Genomic DNA, 21,942 nt, shown 5'->3' on the forward strand with positions numbered 1-21,942 from the left:
TCTTCTTCCTTCTGTCTTTTTCTTTACTTTCCTTCTTTCTATATTTCTTCTTTCTCCTTTTCTTTCTTTTTCTTCTTTCTATCTATATTTCTTTATTCCCTTTCTTTCTTTTTCTTCTGCATACTTCTATTTCTTCACTTCCTTCCTATCTATATTTCTTCTTTTTCCCTTTCTTTTTCTTCTTTCTATCTATATTTCTTTATTCCCTTTCTTTTTCTTCTTCCTTCCTTTCTATTTCTTTACTTTCTTTCTATCTATAGTTCTTCTTTCTCCCTTTCTTTTTCTTTTTTCTATAATTCTTCATTTCCTTTCTTTTTCTTCTTTCCTTCCTTTCTTTCTATTTCTTTCCTTCCTTTCTTTCTATCTCTATTTCTTTATTCCCTTTCTTTTTCTTCCTTCCTTCCTTCCTTCCTTCCTTCCTTCCTTCCTTCCTTCCTTTCTTTTTCTTTCTTTCTTTCTTTCTTTCTTTCTTTCTTTCTTTCTTTCTTTCTTTCTTTCTACTTCTTTATTCCCTTTCTTTTTCTTCTTCCCTCTTTTTCTTCTATCTCTATTTCTTTATTCCCTTTCTTTTTCTTCTTTCCTTTCTTCCTTTCTATTTCTTCATTCCCTTTATCTCTCTCCTTTCTCTATCTCTATTTCTTCCCTACCAGGCCTTTATCTTCGAGCCTTGTGTTGGCTGCCATATGTTGCAACATATGTTGCAGTAAGGTTTGTTTAGAAGTCTGAGGCATTTAAGATATGCACACGAAAGAAATATACATTTTCTGGGAGGATCACATAACTGTCTCTGGAGTTTTTTGTGCTGTGGCCTGTGGAGAGTAGCCTATTCAGCCCCCTTTTATTAACTAGGTTGATGTTTTAACCAATGATATTCAGCCACATAGGCAGAATATGCAAATTAACTTAGTCAAGGGAAACAGTATCAAAATCAGTTATATAGCCGTTAGTATAGTCCATTAAAGTAACAGCAACAGAAAAAATGATATATACATCTAAACCTAGCTAGGCCTGAGATTATGGGATGTTGTACACCAACACGGCCGACCCGGGTTTGATTCCCAGCATCCCATATGGCCCCCTGAGCACCACTGAGTGATTCCTGAGTGCAGAGCCAGGAGTAACCCCTGAGCATCGCTGGGTGTGACCCAAAAGAAAAAAAAAACAATGGGAGGAGCCCCTGGCACCCTGAGCACTGACTGGGAGTCCTCTCCAGAAAGAAACCTGGATGGGAATAATGTAAGAACTGTTGGTGTAAGTAGTGACGGTGAGTGCCTACAACTCATGACTAAATTCCAGTAATCAGAAGGCCAGTGATTCTAGAGAGTTATGATGGAGGCAGGCATCCAGCAATGCAGAGGTCAGGGCAGGTGGGACTTATCAGGGTAGCCTCTATACTGATCCCCAATATCTTGTGAGGTGTGGAGGTGATAAAAGGAAGAAGAGGCTTGCACTCAGCTCCACCAGAGTAATCAGTAAACATGGGAAAGAAGCACCAGGACCTCCAGGGAAAGAGAAGGCCAGAGCCCAGGCAGTGCATCCAGATGGGAGTGGCAGCCTTACCCAAGGAGGATGCAAGTGCAAAGGTCTCCAGCATCCATTGGTACAGACATCTCTGTGCCTCATCGAGGAGATCCCACTCCTTCCAGGAGAAGTACAGGGCCACATCATCAAAGGTCACACTGTGTTGCCAGCATACAGACAGATGCAACTGTGAGCGGCTTCACTTATGGACAAGTTCATGCCTGAACTTGTCCCCTGGAGCCACTGGTGGTTGTGCCTTTCTCATATATCCATAAGGCCACTGAGATGGTGTCCACTAGGAGCTGGAGAAGATGACCATCCCCTCTACTCCAGACCCCTGCTCCTCTGGAGTGGAAGCCCAGCTAAGACACAGTTCCCAGAGCAGCTTCGTCTCATCTCTAAGCAATGTGGTATCTGTTTCTGTCCTAAGCTTCCACATCTCACTCCCAAACTACAGGACTTGGAGATGGCAGCTGAAAGTCTCATGACACCATAAGCAGGGAAGCCAACTGCTGAGAGACCCCAGGGATGACCAGGTGCCACAAGCACCTGTACAGCCATGGGAACTAACAAAAGAGGAGCTCTCAGAGACCGGAGCAGGGAGAGCCACTGGCCCTGCATGAGGTCGACCCACGTTCCATCCCAGCACCCAGGCAGCCCCCTGAACACCGCCAGGAGTCATCCCCAAGATGCCAGGAGTAAATTCAGAGCACCACTGGGTGTGGCCCAAAATTTAAAAAGAGGCAGTTCTAATACTTTTTGAAAAAATTTTGCTTTTTGGGTCACAAGGAATTACTCCTGGTGGTGCTCAGGGTACTATAAGGGATGCTGGGAATCAAACCCAGGTAGGCAGGATGCAAGGCATATGCCCTACCCACTGTGCTATGGCCCTAGCCCCTAGAGGCAGTTCTTAAAGGGAGGCCCACAGCCGAGCCTATGAGGCTCTCCTTCCTTAGAATCCGTGCCAATCCCTGGGCAAACACACTGCCCAGAGGTGCGGTGTTCACCCCAGGCTCTGCGCTGCCGTCCGGAGAAAAGCCAGTTCACTGGGCAATTACAGTTCCCACCTCCACACCTGGCGAGCCCCAGCCACCCCTGCCCCGCTGAGAACCTCTAGCATGCGACGGAAGTCCTACTCAAAGTGCCTACCTGGGCTTTCATTGGCTAGACGCCGCTGCCACTCATGCCTGTTCTAGGTGAAGAGGTTCCTTAGTGGCCTAGGCCTGGAGGCTGGCCCCAAGCATGGCAGGATTGGCAGTGGAGTCCAAGCACTGGCCTCTAGCTGGCTGTCCAGGCTTGAGTCTTGGCGACTCCCAGTCCTGAGATGCCTAGAGGCTATTTCAAACCTCCCACCTCCCCGACCCCCTGTCTTCTCTCTGGCCCTAGTAATGGTAATGGTTTTTAACAAAATACTTCTCCTGGGGCCAAGAGTTGGGACAGCAGACAAGGTGCAGGCCTTGCATACTGCTGAGCCAGGTTCGATTCCCCTGACAGGAGTGATCCCCGAGCACTGCCCAAACAAAAAATAAGAGTCACTGGGAACCGGTGCACATACAAGACATTGAAGCTGATCACAAGTTCTGAACACAGAACTTTCCCCAAGGCTAGCACCAGCAGAATTCCCAGGAAAGATGAAATCTGAGAGGGTGGCAGGGGCTGGGACCAGAGTGGGGGGTGGGTATTGTGACTGGGCATTTGTGTCACAATAGAGGAAGGGAGGCTCTCAGGAGGCAGCTCCTGGAGTCTTCATTGTTGTCACTGAGACCTTGGGGGGAGGGGTTCCGGGGTGCAATCCGACTGGGCTCCAGTTGTGTGGGAAAAAGCGGGGCCAGCAGGATGAGCGAGTGGCCAGGACGGAGTCCAGTGGCCAGGACAGAGTCCAGTGCCTTCCCTGGCTGAGGCATCAGTGGTGGGAGTCAGGAAGGCCTAGTGGGGCTCCATGCATGGCTCTGATATGCGGATAATTGCTATATGAGTATCAGGAGTTTTACTTATTTTTTTGCTTTGGAGTGACACCTGGTGATGTTCAGAGGTTACTCAGGTAGTGATTGGGGACCATATGGGTACCATAAGGGATGCCAGGGATAGAACGAGAACGGGCCTACCCACTATATGATCTCCAGCCCCATTGATGTAATGTAGGCCGGGTGCAAGGCATATGTAATGTTAGACAGGGAAGGGCCCCTATGGCAATGGAATTCCTAGGATGTAATAAAAGCAATAACTCAGTGTTGCAAAGGGTCCACTCACCTTGTGAGCTCTGGCCCAATAAGCCTTTCACCTGGCGCAATAAGCCTTTCACCTGGCGGGTAACAGACCCAAAGAATACTGGACCACCCTCCGAGAGAAGCTCCCGCAGAAAGGAAAGGCAGGAAAGGAATTTCAAAGAAAACCATTCCCAACTCTACCCCCCTGGCAACTGCCCTAGCAATGGACTTTTTTTTTTAATCTAGGTAGAAGCCCCACATGGGGGCAGGTTGGGTAAACTCTATAAAAGCCACCTTGAACAACGGAAGTGCACTCATATGCTGCCTGAGCCCATGTGCTACTTGTGTGCACGTGGTGCCTGTTTCCCCTCTTGAGATGTGTACTTTCATGCTTCCATATCGAATGCTGGAATGTGTGTAGGGCTCTCTCCGCCTTTGGATAAGCCTGCATTCTCTCTTGAGTGTGTTACTCTCAATTTCTCTCCCTCATTCCCCTTTCTAAAAAGTCTCCAAATAAAATATTTTTACTTAATTGTTTGTCTACTCTGAAATTCCTTTCGTTGAAGCAAGACAAGAGACCCTGAGCCCTGGATAAGGCCTAGGACTGACTTTCCTTTCCTGCAAAGAGCAAATCCTTGCCCCAACCTGAGTCCATGGCTCCCCGAGAAATTGGGTGGTGGGGATCAACTCTATGTAGAAGACCAAGCAGATGTCAGGTGTGGTTTGACAGCCACATGGCAGGGCTGGTGGGGCTCTGACCTGTGCACTCCGCAGACTCTCAATTCCAACCTCTCCAACAAGTCCCGGATGGCAGAAGCAGATCGAGAGAAAGTGACGTCTCTCTCCTCCCCACCTCACATGAGCCACCCATGGGGCCCACTGATTTCATCATGTCACTTCTTTATATGTTCTTGGCACTGAACCAGAAATAAACCCTGTTGGGGAACAGTTTTTCCCCAACTTGCCCTGACATGTTGCTCACTGGGTTCAAGGCAGACGCATAGCGAAGGATGACAGTTGTATGGAGAAACCACTCCGGGAGATAGCTGATGGCCGCTCACTTTATTGCCAACTACACATATATTATAGAGGGTCTCGAGGAAGGTCGAGAAGGTCCTCTTCCTTAAGAGGAAGGTCCAATCACATAGTTTAGTATTACTGACCTATCACCTTTTCAACTCTGCTTTGCCCTGGCCCAAACCCAGATAAGGCTAGATGCTGCAGTTAGGAATGCAGCTAGGTGATAATTCTTGGGGGATGGGACTCAACACCAGATACCTGGTGCTTGTAAAATGCACCGACATTCCCTACTGGGTCACTATGCAAGGACAGGTCTTATCTCCTCGGGTGCCTGTTGCCACGCTCCACAAAACCCAGACCACCACCAAGTGTGGCACTAAAGCCAAGATGTCTAAATTAGAATCTTATATATATAAAGTGTGTGTACTCTACAAACCTTTTTTGCCACTAAGGTGTCATTTCTTGTGATTGGGTTGTCTCAGTTCTATTCTTTGTGATAGTTCTCTGCATTATTACCTATAAGCACAGTGCAACACAGAGGGTGTGTGTCACTGTTCTGGGATCACTGTCCTCCGGTGAGCTGAGGGTCCCCTGGTGGTTTGGTGCTGATCACTGTCTCCCTGCCTGGTGGATGGACAAAGGAATGGGGGCCACGGGCTGTTTGGTAATCAGTGGCCATTTATTCAAGTCTCATGGCATTAGTTGTAGAGAAATCATGAAGGGTTGGGGGGTAGCAATTACACATGGGTGTGGCTGAACACCATAAACAATGAACACATGTAAATACCTTCCTTCAGGGGGAAGTTCTAGGAGATTTCACCCAAGTCACACTCTAATCTAGGGATCCCAGCACTCTAGATTTCTACTAGGAGATCCGCTCAAGGGCAGAATTCCATCTAAGTGCATATTGCTTTCTCCTTTCCTTTGCTAGTAATCCATTTACATAATCATCTTAAATTGACTTCTTAATAATTCTAGTCATTTTGTATGAACACAGGAAGAGATATATTTTTATTTGTTTTTTTCATTTTTTACTTTTTGGGTCACATATGGCGATGCTCAGGACTTACTCCTGCCAGTGCTAAGGGGACCAGGGATTGAATCCAGGTCAGCTGTGTGCAAGGCAAACACCCTACCCGCTGTACCATCACTCCAGCCCCTAAGATATATATTTAGCTTAAAGGGTGGCTCTCCTGATGACATCTCGCTATATATCCCAGACCACAGTCCTCAAGGCATCTAAATCTTTCCTAACTCCAGCAGGTTCCTTATTAAAGTCACTTCTTTTTGGGGTTTATGTCAGTATGTTCCATGACCGTGTTCTTAACTTATTATACTTTTTTTTTCTTTTTGGGTCACTCCTGATTATACTTTTTTTTTTCTTTTTGGGTCACTCCTGGCGATGCTCAGGGGTTACTCCTGGCTTTGCACTCAGGAATCACTCCTGGCAGTGCTCAGGGGACCATATGGGATGCTGGGAATCGAACCTGGGTAGGCTGCATACAAAGCAAACACCTTACCCACTGTGCTTTAGGCTTTAGCCCCTATACTTCTTATGGCCTGTCCCTTTTTGATGCCAGGGTAGCTTATGACTTGCCCTGGATCCATCCTTATCCCTTGCCAGAACCCCCTTTTGGGGTCCTAGGAACTTAAGGCAACTGAGTCTTAAATCAAGTAAATATGATGGATGCCCAGGAGTAAATATTATTTGGAGTCAATTAACTCCCATGTTACAAAAGCATAGTATTAACTGTCTTCCTGTGCCTATACAAAAAGGATACTGCACTAAAATAAACTATGCAAAGGACATAGGGAAAGAGAAAAGAAATATTTCACTTACATATACAAAATCCAGAGCCCTCAGAAGAATTTGTCTTTACAAGTTACAGGGTCTGATTTGGGGATATATGTGATCAACAGATAGGGGAAGAAGAGCACAAAGGAGAGGTTAAAGATAAATGCAGAGGACAGAAATGCCCTGATGGAATTGGGTGTGCCTTGGGGGCACTGTGGTGGGTGTAAATCAATAAACCTAAGCTCCCTATGGGAGGAGAAAGGACAAAGCAATGTCACTTCTTAAAATGCTTACAACTGTAATTCAACAGGTGTATCTCACTAGTGAGTGCATGCTTCATATGCAACACCACACCCAAGTCAAAACTAGCAGTCATGCTTTGCCAATAATACATCCATTTTATTTTTCTCCTGTTGCTTGTCTTCCATTGTTACTCTTTTGCTTTAACATGTGACATCATTTTTTTCATTATTTAGAGAATATTAGTTTCTGTAATCAAAACCATGTACATAAGACCTCACGTATATAATATAGTGCAGGGGCTGGAGCAATAGTACAGTGGGTAGGGCATTTGCCTTGCACGTGGCTGACCCTGGATGATTCCCAGCATCCCATATGGTCCCCTGAGCACCGCCAGGGGTGATTCCTGAGTGCAGAACCAGGATTAACCCTTGCGCATCACCAGGTGTGACCCAAAAAAGAAAAAAAAAGTATAATATAGTGCATTATCATTTTTACTTTTGTAGACTTTATGTATGATGCAGGAAACTGATGCCAGGGCTTCACACATGCCAGAAGAGTTCTATCTCTGAGCCACATCATCAGAATTACAGGGACAGAATCTTTTTGCATAAATTCACACACAACTCCAGAGAGTTCGCACTGGAGAAAGAACCTGTGAGTGAATTATGAACTGAGTGGGAAATGCTATGCGTGCAATATGACTCTTAGCATCAGTGAGTTTACACTAAGAAATGCCATAGGAGGGCCAGAGAGTGAGTACAGAGCTTAGGTAAGGTGTTTGCTTTGCACATGACTGACCCAGATTCCATACCTGAATCTGCACATGGTTCCCCGAGCAGCACCAGGAGTGATCCCTGAGCAAGTAGTTCCTGAGCACAGCTGGGAGTGGTCCACAAAAGTATTGTAGTAACATGGGATCAGTGGGAGGTCCAATAATACTGTGCTAAACACCAGGCATTTCACAGTTGACAGTTTCTAAGTGTAGTGACCAGAGTAATGTTAGACTTACTCTCCAGCTTCCTGGAGAAGAGAATGCACACTGGGTAAAGGGTTCATTTGTGCATACAATATGTGAAATTCTTTATATGGAAGTTAAACCTTGCTTATCACTACTGACTTCAACCTCAGAAAACCCTTCAAGCCCTGGGGATATAGGTCAGCAGAATAGTTGTCTTGTGTGTATATGAGGTCCTGTATTTGAACCACAGAACCACACACCAAAAAAGCCCTTAGATATACAAGGGATATGCTATGTCCTTGGAGGAATTCTGTCTAAATTTATTCTACTTCATCTGAGGGAATTAGAAGCACCCGAGACTTTTGATTTCCTCATTCACTTCCCTTGCTACAAAGAATCATAATTTCACTGCTGGGCAAATTGAACTTTTTCAGAAACATATGCAACTGCTTATAAAACCAGTCACTGTGTAGCGATTTGATGAATTAGAGATGGGGTTTACCAGACATTTACAGGACACATGTATGATCCCAGGCTATCTTTTCTCTAACCATAAAAGACACTGGAGACCTATTAGCAAAATCTAAGTAAATCCTACAGATTAGATAATAACTGTAGGGAAGCAACTGAATCTTTTTTCCTTTACCTACATCTGATGCGCTAACAGGAGCTGCAACATTTACTCTTGATTACAATGCTAAATTAAGCCTTTTTTTGTTCATTTGTTTTTGAACCAAACCCGGCAGTGCTCAGGACTTACTCCTGGCTCTGTGCTCAGGGATTACTCCTGATGGGCTTGGGATCATATAAGGTGCTGGGGATTGAACAGGGGTCCCTGCTGCCCTGTGTCTCCTGCCACTCACAAGCTCACACAGTGGTGCTTGCTGTGGGAACAATGAACCAGGGATTAAACCCAGACCTTTGACATGTGAAATATGCACACCAGCCCCCTTAGCTGGATTTCCTGGATTCATATGAAAGTCAAAATGTATCAGATTGCACATTTATATGTGAAGTTGATTGCATATGATTTAAAAATTATTAAATTTTGAAATATTCCAAATTAAAAGTCAGGATTTCCTACTCTAGAAAATAAATTTGGGAGCCTGGTCACCTTTAAGAGGTCTGCAAGAAAATGTTTGTCCTAGGCAACAGTGCTGCAATGTGATTGTTTAACCATGGTGGGAGTGTGCTTGCTTATGCTCAAAACAGGCAGTCTTCATCCTCAAGAGAGCTTGTCAGTTATCAGTGGAATTTAATGGGGGGAAAGGCACAATTCTGGAGTTGTTACCATGTGTTCTAAGAGTTTGAATAAAAATGATTATGGAAGCATTTTTTTTTGTTTATGAAACCTATTTATTCCTGCTACAAAGTTATGCTATATAAAATACTCATGCAGGGACTGGAGCGATAGCACAGCGGGTAGGGTGTTTGCCTTGCACACGGTCGACCTTGGTTTGATTCCCAGCATCCCATATGGTCCCCTGAGCACCGCCAGGGGTGATTCCTGAGTGCATGAGCCAGGAGTAACCCCTGTGCATCGCCAGGTGAGACCCAAAAAGAAAAAAAAAATACCCATACAATGTATTTAGCATTTGACCGAAATAAAATGAAAAGAAAAGCAAAGAAAGAGGGGAAAATGGATATTCCGCTCTGTCCTCTGTGTGTGTGTGTGTGTGTGGTGGAGGAAGCATTTTGCCCTTGTGACAGCACAAGTAGAGAAGCAATGAAGCTGTTTCCATTCCAGGGCAATACTGGCTGGATCAGGTGTCCATGAATAATGAGTAAATAAGCCTTCTAGCCTTATTTTCCTGAAAAGCTACTATAATTCACAAAGCTTTAGTTAGATTTTTTTTTAATTATTATTATTACAGTGACTTCAGTTACACAAAACAAAGTGTTCCAGAGAATTTCTGGGGGTTTTAGGTCACACCCAGTGGTGCTCAAGGCTCTGCTCAGTAATTACTCCTGGTGGGCTCAGAGAACCATATGTGGTGCTGGGAATCGAACTCGGGTTGGCCACATACAAGGTAAGCACCCTACCTGCTTTACTATCACTCTGGTCTAGAACTGTAAATTCTGAACCTGCCCATTGTTTACAGCAACAATAACTGAACACTAAGAACACTCTTCAAATAGGCACATTTGAACCTGGTTGTTGGGAATCTTCTCCACTCTACCTACCTAATCCAATATTTCTGTAACAATCATCTATAGCCTAGAATCCTAAAACCAATGATGTTACCTACAGAATTCAACATGCAGGAACCCATGACTACAGTTTAGGACATGAGACACTTTCCTCCCAGTGCTAAACCTAATGCTATATCCTGTGAATAAGAAAGAAAATTTATTTGATTGCAAAGCAGTGGATAGAAATAGATATAGTGACAATTACCCTTTCCTGAAGTTAAACCATGAATCTAATCATGGCATCCATCTAAGCTACATTTTAGAACCACAAAGACCTTCAGTCTTCCCTTGAAGCAGCACAAAGTGTTAAAGCATTAAACTGTCATCTCAAAAGCACACAATTTGCAAGCAAAACTCTTCACCTTATCATGCTAGCAAATCCAACTCATCTTAAAGCACCCATACAATGAGTAGAACTCTACAATTAACCTCAGTTGAAATAAGATTTTTATTATCATATAAACTAGGAAATGGCCGACTTCCCAACCTGGTGACTTGGAGGTTGGAAAATTCTATCACAGTATGAGACCCTGAATAAATGTGGCCCATTCTTTTAATTTACCAACACAGACCTCTATGACAAAACAAGTTAAGGGTCATAACCAAACTTTTTTGCTATTGTTTGGTTTTGGCCATACCTGTTGATGCTCAGGAGTTATGCCTGGCTCTGCACTCAGGAATTTCTCCTAGCAGTGTTTAGGGAACCATGTGGGATTCTGGAAATCAAAACCAGGTTGGCCACAATCAAGGCAAATGCCCTACCCAGTGTACTATCTCTCTGGCCCTCATTACAAAAATTTAGTGAGGGAAAGAAAACAAAGTCATAAGAATAACAAAGTGCTCTGATAACTTAAACTTGTAAATTTTTCACACTTAGGAGAACACTGGCATGTACTTCTAAAGAACACAATGGGAAGGCAGAATCTAGTACACTATGCAGACTTGCTAGGTAAAAGAGGTAAAATGATTTCTACTACAGAAATGTGAAACATATCTGGCAAGAGCTCTGGGTAGATTAAAAATTACAATAAAGGTTTCACATACCTGAATTTATGTAAGTACTCAGATGTATGAGGTTCAACACAAGCATGTGGCAACTTCCTAAGAGATTTCCAAAGTTGTTAAATCAAATAAAGAAACAGCATCTACACATTTAATAGGTTTAAGAGGCAAGTCCTTCAACGGAAGGCTTTCTCTCATTCACTGCATTTACAGGGTCTTTCTACAGTGTGAATTTTATTCACTGTTAAAAAGCTAGATTTTGGTTAGATGTCTCCCACACCCAACACACTCACAGATCTTCATTCAACATAAGGACTTGGAGGGAAATAACTGCCCATATTCAAATGCTCACAAAATCTTTATTCAGGGTGAACATTATGGTGGTCACCGATTTGGAGCTATGGCTAAACAATTTTGCAAACTCCCTGCACTACTAAGACCTTTCTCCAATGTGAATTCTCTGGTGCTTAATGAGGCTGGAGCTATTGCCAAAAGATTTCCCACATTCATTGCACTCGTAAGGTCTTTCTCCAGTGTGAATTCTTCTGTGTTTAATGAGGCTAGAGTTCTGAGTAAAGGATTTCCCACATTCACTGCATTCATAGGGCCTTGATCCAGCATGAACTCTCTGGTGTTTTAAGAGACTGGAGCTGTAAGTAAAAAATTTCCCACATTCACTGCACTTGTAAGGCCTTTCCCCAGTGTGAACTCTCCGATGCTGAAGGAGTGCAGAGCTTTGGCTGAAAGATTTCCCACACTCATTACAATTATAAGGTCTTTCCCCACTATGAACTCGATGGTGTTCAATGAGGCTAGAGTTTTGAGTAAAGCATTTTCCACATTCACTGCACTCATAGGGTCTCGATCCAGAGTGAACTCTCTGGTGCTTTATGAGACTAGAGTGGTAAGTAAAGAACTTCCCACACTCACTGCACTCATATGGCCTTTCTCCAGTATGAACACTGTGGTGCTGAAGGAGTGCGGAGCTTTCACTAAAGGATTTCCCACACTCACTGCACTCATACGGCCTTTCTCCAGTGTGAATTCGCCGATGTTTAATGAGGTTGGACTTATTGCTAAATGATTTCCCACACTGATCACACTCATGTGGCCTTGCTCCAGTGTGAACTCTCCGGTGCTGAATGAGGCTGGAGCTCTGCCTAAAGGATTTCCCACACTCCCCACACGTATATGGCTTTTCTCCAGTGTGCACTCTCCAGTGGTCACTGAGGCTGTAGCTCTTGCTAAAAGATCTCCCACATTCACTGCACACATAATACCTTTCTCTAGGGAGGATTCTCTGGAAACGAACATGTGTGTATTTGTAACTAAAATCTTCCCTGCCTTTTCCAGAGTTAAGGGTACTTTCCCTGTGTGTGGCTGCTTCATTGTTCCTGTCTGACAAATCCCTGGCATGTGTAATCTGCTGCTGAAAAGTTGAACTATCCAGGAAGTCCCTCCCAAGCTCCTTATAGGAAACAGGGTCCTCTGACAAACTGGACTGGTAATCCTTTAGAAGGGAAACTTTAACTACATTGCTTCTGCAGCATTTCTCTTCAGTGTGCTGCTTCTGGTGAAGTTTGGCACAGAAACACAATTGTTTCTCACATGCCTGAATCTTGTAGTATTTCTGCCCACAAAGTATCGACTGGTGCTCATTCAAATGCAAAATATTTCTTAAGTCTGGGCCACACACCTCACAGGTATGAGTCTTCTGTGGAAACACATTTGCTATGGGTGTTATCACCTGTGACAACCCCTGTACAGAAATTCTCTTCTTAGAAGGTGCTTTCTCATTTTCTGCTTCACACCAGCAACCTGAAAGGAAGAAATGTTGGTAAAGTGTATGTTGACTTTGGAGGATAAGGCAGCTACTACATAAATGTGTATCTAACAAATCCAGGAACAAGTCCACTATATTGTTCACAAGGTAAGAAAGTTGTTTAGATAAAGCTTGAGGTTGTTTTTGGACCAGAATAGCTGGAGCCAGAGCGATAGTTACAGACATAGGGCATTTGCCTTACACAGGGCCAACTGGGGTTTGATGCCCAACATCCCATATGATCGCCCCAGCCTGAGTAAAGAGGCAGGAGTAACCCCTGAGCATTCCTGGGTGTGACCCAAAAAGTCAAAACAACAATAAAAACAACAATAACAACCAATAGTACAGACAGTTAGTTGACCCAGGTTTCATCTCCGCCATCCCATACATCCCATATGGTTCCCTGAGCACTGCCAGAAGTGATTCCTGCATGCAGAGTCAGGAGTAACACCTGGGCATCGCTGGGTATGGCCCAAAACCAAAAATTAGAAAATTAAATAAATTGTAGAGAACAGAAAAGGCCCCACAAGGCAAAGAACACAACCATGTGCTATGATACAGAGTACAATTTGCTCTCTACAAACAACTTTCAAAAAAACTTTTCTGTTATAATAATGTGTAGAAAAGTATGTTAAGATTTGAGGAAAATATGACAATGCAGCTGGTCATATTCTTAAATTCTTAAGCTAGAACTTAAGAATTATTTAAACACTGGTGAACGAATTGGTGTTGGAACTTCATACACCTGAAACTCATCACAAATATCCTTGTAACTTTTTTTTTTTTTTTTTTTTTTTTTTTGCTTTTTTTGGGTCACACCTGGCGATGCACAGGGGTTACTCCTGGCTCTGCACTCAGGAATTACCCCTGGCCGTGCTCAGGGGACCATATGGGATGCTGGGATTTGAACCCGGGTCGGGCGTGTGCAAGGCAAATGCCCTACCCGCTGTGCTATCTCTCCAGCCCCCCTTGTAACTTTTTAATTGATGGAGTTTCAATTTTTTTTTTTTTTTGCTTTTTGGGTCACACCCAGCGATGCTCAGGGGTTACTCCTAGCTCTGCCTCAAGAATTACTCCTTGAGGTGCTTGGGAGATTATATAAGATGCCGGGGATCAAACTTGGGTCGGCTGCCTGCAAGGCAAATGCCCTACCTGCTGTACTATTGCTCAGGCCCCATGGAATTTCAATTCTAAAAATTTAATAAAGAGAAGAAGAATTAAGAATACTGATACTCTTCATTATGCAACACATAGGGACCAAAGCAGAAAGTAAAGCAGACTGAGTGGTTAAGAAAAACAAGTGAGGGGACAGAGATAATACAGTGGGTAGGGTGGTTGCCTTCCACACGGCCCACCTGGGTTCAACCCCCCACACTCCATAGGGTCCCTGTACCTGCCAGGAGCAATTTCTGAGTGCAGAGCCATGAGTAATTCCCAAGTGTGGCCCCCAAACAAAAACAAACAAACAAAAAGAAAATGAGACATGAAAACAAAACACAACAACAACGAAACCTAAAAAACAGAAAAGAAAAGCAAGTGAGACATGGAGTCTAAATGAAACAGTGGCCCCAGAATGGAAGTCAAAGATACACTACAAGGGAGGCCAGGGAGACAGGGGTGCTAAGGCTCATGTCATGCGTATGGCCATCCCTGTTCAATCCTGGCACCACATGTTTCCAGGCAAGCATTGCTAGGTGTGGCCCTGGAGGCTCCTGAGCACTGCAGAGATGGCCCAGGTAATTCCCAGCACTTATCTGAGCCCTTGCAGTGAACTGGAGAACTGTAGGGAGGGGTTCCTGGGCTTCCTGAGCACCTGGTAAGGCCTTCCCATCCTTCCCCAACAGCATAAGTGATGAGTACTGTTGTTGCTGAGTACCAACAAAGGAAGTGAGATGTAATCATTGGCACTGGCAATATCAGACAAATGGCTGATTTCCACTGTGATTCTGACATGGCTCTGACATTATCTCCTTCTGAGCTCCTTGCTCAGAACATGTAGATTCATGTACATCATTTGACCCAAAGTGGGTTCTTCAACCCAACTCCACTTCCTCAATAAGAAAATATGTGACCCTTGATGGTACAAGTACTAAGGGGAAGACAGAAACCAGTGAACAGTCAAAACTAGCCAATAACCCAGAGTAATGATTCTCATAGGAAATGAAATATTACAGAACACTTCACAAGAGGCTCCTGGGGCTAGAATTACAGCACAGGAATTAAGACATACCTTGCATGCAGTTGACCTTCATCCCTGATACCATACAGGCCTGAAACACTACAGGGTGTAGCCCTGAAGGTCCAAATACTACTGAGGTAAGCCCTAGTACAAGACCCAGGAACACTACTTACTCAGGTCCTCATATTAATTCACTGGCCTGGCTGGTCAAGAATTGCCCAGGCCCAGGGCTGGGGAGATAGCACAGCGGATAGGGCATTTGCCTTGCATGCGGCTGACCTGGGTTCGATTCCCAGCATCCCATATGGTCCCCTGAGCACCACCAGGAGTAATTCCTGAGTGCAGAGCCAGGAGTAACCCCTGTGCATCGCCAGGTGTGACCCAAAAAGCAAAAAAAAAAAAGAATTGCCCAGGCCCCCTGGCTCTGCTTGGGAGTGTCGCCCACCATCATCCCTTCACCTGTCCCCTCCCCACAAAAAAAGGGGGGTGCTTGGTATGTTTATCATGTCAGGGTAAGTTCTGACTAGAAAACATAAGAAAATGTCACCTAAGGGCTAAAGCTATAGTACAGCAAGTAAAGTACTAGCTTTGCATGTGCCCAACCTGGTTTCGATCCCTGGCACCCCGTATGGTCCCCCGAGCAGCACAAGGAGTAATTCCTGAGTTCTGAGCCAGGAGGAATCTCTGAGCATTGCTGGGTGTGACCCAAAAGCAAAACAAACAAAAAACCTAAAACAAAACAAAAATCCCAAAAAGAAAATGTCACTTAACAGAAAGTAGGAGGCCGGAGAGATAACAAAATGTGTCAAGAGTACATGCTATGTGTGTGAGCCCTGGGTTTGAGTTCTGATACCACGTGGCCTCTAACTGAACACAGACAGGAGTAGCCCAAGCACTGCTGGGTGTGACCCCAAAACAGAAGAAGGATATAGAGCTGTAGCTCACTAGCGACTGGACGAAGGCAGAAGCAAGTAAGGTAGTTAGTACCCATCAGGTTCAGTATAAGACTCCTAACTCTGATTCTGACAGAAGCTCGTGCAGGGCCCTGCTCCAAGCATGAGAGGAGCAGTGCACATAATCCAACCAACCACAACACCTACCCAAGGGCCCAGGGAAGGAAGCAAAGCCCAGGTCTTGAACTGATGCTAAATGTGCTCCTGGGGATGAAAAGGAAAGGCAGACTAGCTCAAGACCTTACCCAGGGAGGTTACAAGTTCCAAGTTCTCCAGCATCACATCGTGGTACAGGCATTTCTCAGTCTCATCAAGCAGATCCCACTCCTCCCAGGAGAAGTATACAGCCACATCTTCAAAGGTCACTCTACCCTGACAAGATGGGAACAGATGAACCACTGCAAGCCTCTCAGAGAACTCTCAGTCCCTTCCTCACACATCTACCCTATGTCCATCCCCCTAATATCCCGAGATCTTAAGCCACTGATCACATGGGCCAGCCATCATCAAATAGTAGTTCGTGAACAAGCAGATAGCAAAGCTCTGGGTCAAGCACGGAATCACAGCAGACAATTTTGCTGGAGTGGCTAATGTCACTTACATATAAGTGACATTCTATGTAATGTAATACACTAGGACCATATAAGGAACCTAGGATCAGTCCTTCTGCCTCTCAAAGCATGCATGATTTCTGAGAGTGAATCCCACAGCCACATACCCATGATCACATAGTCCCACCCACAGGAAGCTTCCTGCCCACCATGTTGCTTGTATTTTTATCACCTACTTGTTACTGCATGGGTGAGGGCACAATTCCCATCTTGGGGCTACAGGGCTGGCCAAACACACGACAATGACCCTGTCTAAAGGAGATGGACAGCAGTTTATTAATCATATAAAGGAGGAGGGCACCTTACCCACAGAGAGAGACTGCCTCCAAAGAAATGGGCAAACAGCCTGCAGGATGCAAGGAATACAGAATCATGAGGGTAAGGTTTAGACTGGTGATGTAGCTCATCAGTAGAGCACATGCCATACATTCATGAGGTCTGGGTTCAGTCCCCAGCTCCATCAAAAATAAAAGAAAAAAATTGGGGGGGATGGGGGGGTGGCAGGAGGAATACTGGGAACATTGGTGGTGGAGAATGGGCACAGGTGGAGGGATGGTATTGTATGACTGAAATGTAATCATAAAGTCTGTAAGTCTGGGGGCTGGAGCGATAGCACAGCGGGTAGAGCGTTTGCCTTGCGTGCGGCCGACCCGGGTTCAAATCCCAGCATCCCATATGGTCCCCTGAGCATGGCCAGGGGTAATTCCTGAGTGCAGAGCCAGGAGTAACCCCTGTGCATCGCCAGGTGTGACCCAAAAAGCAAAAAAAAAAAAAAAGTCTGTAAGTCTGTAACTGTATTTCATGGTAATTTATTTATATATATATATATATATATATATATATATATATATAAAAGATGACAGTGAAAGTAACAGTGATATAAAAGAAAAAATAGTAAAGAATGGGGATCTCCTGGTTCCTGCCATTGCTTTATATTAGTTCAGTGGGGTCAAGCGCAATAGCACAGTGGTGAAGGTGCCTTTCTTGCATGAGGCCCACCTGGGTTTGACCCTGGTTTGACCCTGGCACACCTCTGAGCCTCACTATGAGTGATCCTGAGCACAGAGTAAGTCCTGAATACAGTCAGGTGTAAACCCTCCACCCCTAGAAAGGGGGAAAAAACCTTTTTGTTTTTTCAGTGGGCTGGTAGGAAATAAAACCCCTATAACAGGGGAAAGCAGGAGCCGGCCACTCTGATGCGGAGATTGTCTACCAAGGAGAAGGTACACACAGTCTTTCAGGTTCTACTGGCTTCCCCCAGAAGTAAAGGCAGTGCATAACACTGGGCCCTCTTTTAGGTCTTTTACCACAATGAGTGACAGCACACACAGTGTACTTTACAGATACAAACAATATTCATTATTCTAGTGGGGCCAGAGAGAAGTAGGGAGGGGACATGCAGCCCACCAAGGTTCCATCTCCAGCACCATAGAGTCCCAGGAGCCCTTCTGTTACTTCAGACAGCTTCAAGGACCAAATCTGGAACACTCATGAACTACTTGCATTTGTGCTAAATTTCATGGCCCATCAGCAGTCACAATCTTCCTCGGTTATCTAATCCATATTCAAAGCCAGGTCTCATTGGGGCCCACCTCAAGGTTATCAATTCTCACAGGTAATGATACCGTACAAGCCTCCAGGCTGAGTGAAACACACAGGACACCACCAAAATCATCACAAAATCTTGGTCCTACTATAGTAGCTAAGTACCACCTCAACCCTGAGTGCTATCCTACCTTCACTGCTGCTAAGTCTCTTCATTTATTTCTCTTGTTTTGGGCCACACCCAGTGATACTCAGGGTTACTTCTGGCTCTGCACTCAGGAATCACCCCTGGATGTGCTCTGGGTCCTAATGAGATGTCAGGGATGGAACCTGGGTCGGCCACATGCCTTAGCTGCTGTGCTATTGCTCCGGTCCCTCTGCATTCAATCCACTTCACTATCAGTACCTTTACCTGCCTGCTACCTGTCCCAGAACAACTCTTCCTTCATGGTTTGCTTCATGATTTTTGGAGATTCTGTTTTTGACACCAATGCTGTTCAGGGCTCATTCCTGGTTCTGTTCTGAGGGATCACTTTTGGGATAGTTCAGGGGACTGTTTGTGGTGCCAGGGATCAAACCAAGTCACTCCATGAAAGGAGAGCTCCATACTTACTGTACCATTTCTCCAACTCACTTCATGATTACTTATATCCTTCACCATTACCCATGTAACTAAGCAAGACATCTAGTGCTGATCCCCTAACTGTCCCCATTTTCTGGCACCCTAACAATTTTACCAGACTAACTAGAAAATAACTTTTCTTACATGTAACCAATAGCTCATTCACCGTGACCCAAACAGTCATGCTGCTGCCACCCTGAATCCTTTACAGGATCTCATAGCCCAGGAGAGTAGCTTACTACTCTGCAGGAGGGCCAAGGGGTGACCGAGGTTTGATCCCAGGGCCTCACATTCAAGGTAGTCATTCTTCAACTGAGCTACATCCCAGCTCACTTACTCACCTTTGTGTTTTCCAAACATCTAAGAAGCTCCTGCTATTTCCTGTGAATAATATTCCTACTACCAACTTCATTTCAATCTATGGAAATACCTTTTCCACGGTGACTAAGAAAAATAAAACCCTAGAATATTCAAGTTCTCCGTTTCATTCAATCACAGTTCATATGAGAAAAACATACCTTTGACAATGCTTTAGGGAGTACAGGGGTAAAGTGTTTGCCTTGCATATAACAAATGATCCCTAGCACCACATATGGTCCACTAATTAATCCCTGAGCACAGAGCTAGGAATAGGCCCTGAGCACCATCCAGTGTGGTCCAAAATATACTGAGAAAAAAAAAAATTGCAGAGAAACAGTACAACAAAGACAGGTGCTTGCTTTGTAGGCAATCAACCAGGATTCAATCCCCAGCACTCTATATAGTGTCTGAACACCATCAGGAGTGATCCCTGAGCAGCTGGGAAGCTGGATCAAAGGACTTGGAACACACACTTTGCATATAAGAGGCCAAGGTTTAATCCCCATCACCATATGTCACCTGAGTCCCACTGAGGGTGACATATGAAACATCAAGACGTGGATAAGAAGAACCTGATGTGGTCCAAACACAAACCCGCGCCCCCCAAAAAAAATAATGTTTAAAACAGTTTAAAAGAAAATGCACTTTGGAGCCATAGAGATAGTACAGCGGGTAGGGCGCTTGCCTTCAACGCAGCTGACGGGGTTTTGATCTCAGCATTCCATGTGATCCCCCCAAAATCACCAGGAGTGATTCCTAAGTGCAGTCAGGAGAACCCCTAAGTATTGCTGGGTGTACGCCCACCTCCACACAACATCCTCCCCCCCCCCTCCCCAAATAATCTGTGGTCTTTTGAAACAAACACAGGAGCAGGAGACGCCTATCTCCTGAGCCCTCTCTGGTACATGAGCTGAGCTGTCACATGGGGACGGTATCTGCCCTCTGCCTTTCCCAGGACTCCACCATAATAACCTGAAAAATGCTGTCTCCGGTGATGGAGCAATAGCACAGCGGGTAGGGCGTTTGCCTTGCATGCGGCGGGTTCGATTCCCAGCATCCCATATGGTCCCCTGAGCACTGCCAGGGGTAATTCCTGAGTGCAGAGCCAGGAGTAACCCCTGAGCATCTCCGTGTGCGACCCAAAAGGGGGGAAAAAAAAAGGCTGTCGGCCTTGCGGCCATGGTGGACTAGCTGCCTCCTCTGCGCGACCCTGCACTGCGCCCAAACTAACCGTCATCCCCACTCTGACTCAGCTGCACCTGCAGTGCGGGCACGGCGCAGCCACCGCCCTCCTGGCCCTAGGTGAACCTCCGCTCTGGAACGGGAGCATCTTTTCAAATGGGGAAATGGCTCGTAAGAGCCACAGCACATGAGAAAACAGGCCCCTATGCTGCCCTACCTGCCCTAGGGTCCCGGGGACTCGAGGGGGAGAGCTGACTACCCGGAGTCGAGCCTTTACCTGAATTGGGACCCTAGAGACCCTCAGCGTTGCGGCTGCCATGGAGGGAGGCGGGGCACGGGTTAGAGGGAGCTGAGATTCCAACCCGGCTTGGCGCGGGGTTCCGGAAGGCGTCGCTCAGCCTCACATCTGCCGAACTCCCCCAGATCGATTCCCCCAGCCGTTCCGAACACTGATCAAACAAAAGGCCAATTCCTAATCTGGACGCCGAAAGGCTGCCGGAAGTCCTGCCGTCTCGTAAGACGCAGGAGAAAAACGCCTCTCCTTCGACGGTTCATTGGATAGTACCGCTGCCACTCGACTCAGAGCATCCTGGGAAATGTAGTCCATAGAGTGAGTGGGCGTGATCAGAGTACACTGGCAGAAGAATTGCATTCCGCAGAGGCAAACCCACGTGATGTTAGGGATCAAAACAGGGCCCAAGTGACCACCTTCTGAAATATCCAAACGGGCTTGGCTGATCCATTGAAGGACCCACAATCACACCTCTACATGATCACACATCTCTGGGCTTATCGCTTGTCTTTGTAGATAGTTCAGATTCAGAGAAGGTAAGCAAGTATGTACACAAAGGCTGCAAATGCAAACAAACGAAATTCCTTTAGACGTTCAGATACGTGTCCAGTATTAATGCAAGTGTTCATATTAATGCAAGATAGTAGATATTGCGGAAGTTGAAATGTGCGTACTCTGAAGCATTAATATTATCACTCAACCAAGAAAGTGAAACCTAATCAATGAGAAGTAAAAATGTAAAAAAAGTAAAAATGAAAGCATCAAGGCTTTTAAAAATTACATGGTCACACCAAGAGATCATAATGTGTACCCTGACAGTGCTCAGGGGACCACATGTTGTGAGAGGAGCCACAGCATCCCCTGGAAGAGTGGAATACAAGAAAAGCATCTTGCATGGTTATACGCCCCCTCACCTCAACTACCTCTGGTCCTATTTGTAACTTTTTATTGTCACCATTCACTAGATCTCTGACCATGAGCTGGGGCAATTGAGTAACAGGGTAAGATTATAAAAAGCGAAATCACAAGAAAAGTTCCAGCTAGAGTAATTGTCACTAACATGAGCACAAAGGTTCCCGAGATTGATTTGGGCTATAGCTCCCATTTAGGAAAATAAATTTACTTCCTCCCTGCACAATCTTTCTTTAAGCAAACATATACTGCTCACAATTGCATCCCAAGCTACCAGATAAGACTTGATTAATCATTTAAGGTACCCAGTGGGCATCATAGCCCACTTCAAAACAAAACAAAAAAAACACTGCATTAGACAAAACATTGTATTTTTGTTTGGGTTTCAGCAACATTTTTGTTGCTGAAACTGCTAACGCAGCAGTGATCAGAGTTCATTCATGGTGGTGGCAGTGGGGGGGCGCTTATGTAGTACTGGAATCAAATGTTATCTACTTGCAACCAAGGAGTGTGTACTCTCTCCCA

At 45.2% G+C, this 21,942-nt stretch overlaps 1 protein-coding gene across 2 annotated transcripts; it reads right to left on the reverse strand.

The window, feature by feature from the left end:
* Positions 1-586: 586 nt before the first annotated feature.
* LOC101547621 (zinc finger protein 154-like) lies at positions 587-20,628 on the reverse strand. 2 transcript variants are annotated; one of them, XR_008631225.1, is made up of 4 exons: positions 20,491-20,628; positions 16,139-16,265; positions 6,120-12,757; positions 587-6,084 (listed from the first exon to the last, which is right to left on the reverse strand). XR_008631225.1 is itself a non-coding variant. In XM_012934627.2 (3 exons), the coding sequence occupies exons 1-3, from the start codon at positions 20,530-20,532 to the stop codon at positions 11,373-11,375; spliced, it is 1,554 nt and encodes a 517-aa protein (XP_012790081.2). In that variant the 5' UTR covers positions 20,533-20,628; the 3' UTR covers positions 6,119-11,372. The 2 variants fall into 2 exon arrangements, 1 of the variants encoding a protein (XP_012790081.2); XM_012934627.2 differs by lacking the exon at positions 587-6,084 and having other exon boundaries at positions 6,119-12,757.
* Between the last annotated feature and the right edge of the window lie 1,314 nt (positions 20,629-21,942).

Source organism: Sorex araneus, chromosome 8 (genome assembly GCF_027595985.1).
Source record: "Sorex araneus isolate mSorAra2 chromosome 8, mSorAra2.pri, whole genome shotgun sequence".
Classification (NCBI taxonomy): domain Eukaryota; kingdom Metazoa; phylum Chordata; class Mammalia; order Eulipotyphla; family Soricidae; genus Sorex; species Sorex araneus.

Coding starts and splice junctions, on each gene's coding strand:
- LOC101547621 (XM_012934627.2), bottom strand. CDS start 20,532: ATGGCAGCCGCAACGCTGAGGGTCTCTAGGGTCCCAATTCAG. Junction 16,266..20,490: donor TCTCTAGGGTCCCAATTCAG/GTAAAGGCTCGA, acceptor CCATCTTGTCAG/GGTAGAGTGACCTTTGAAGA. Junction 12,758..16,138: donor GGAACTTGTAACCTCCCTGG/GTAAGGTCTTGA, acceptor TCTTCCTTTCAG/GTTGCTGGTGTGAAGCAGAA.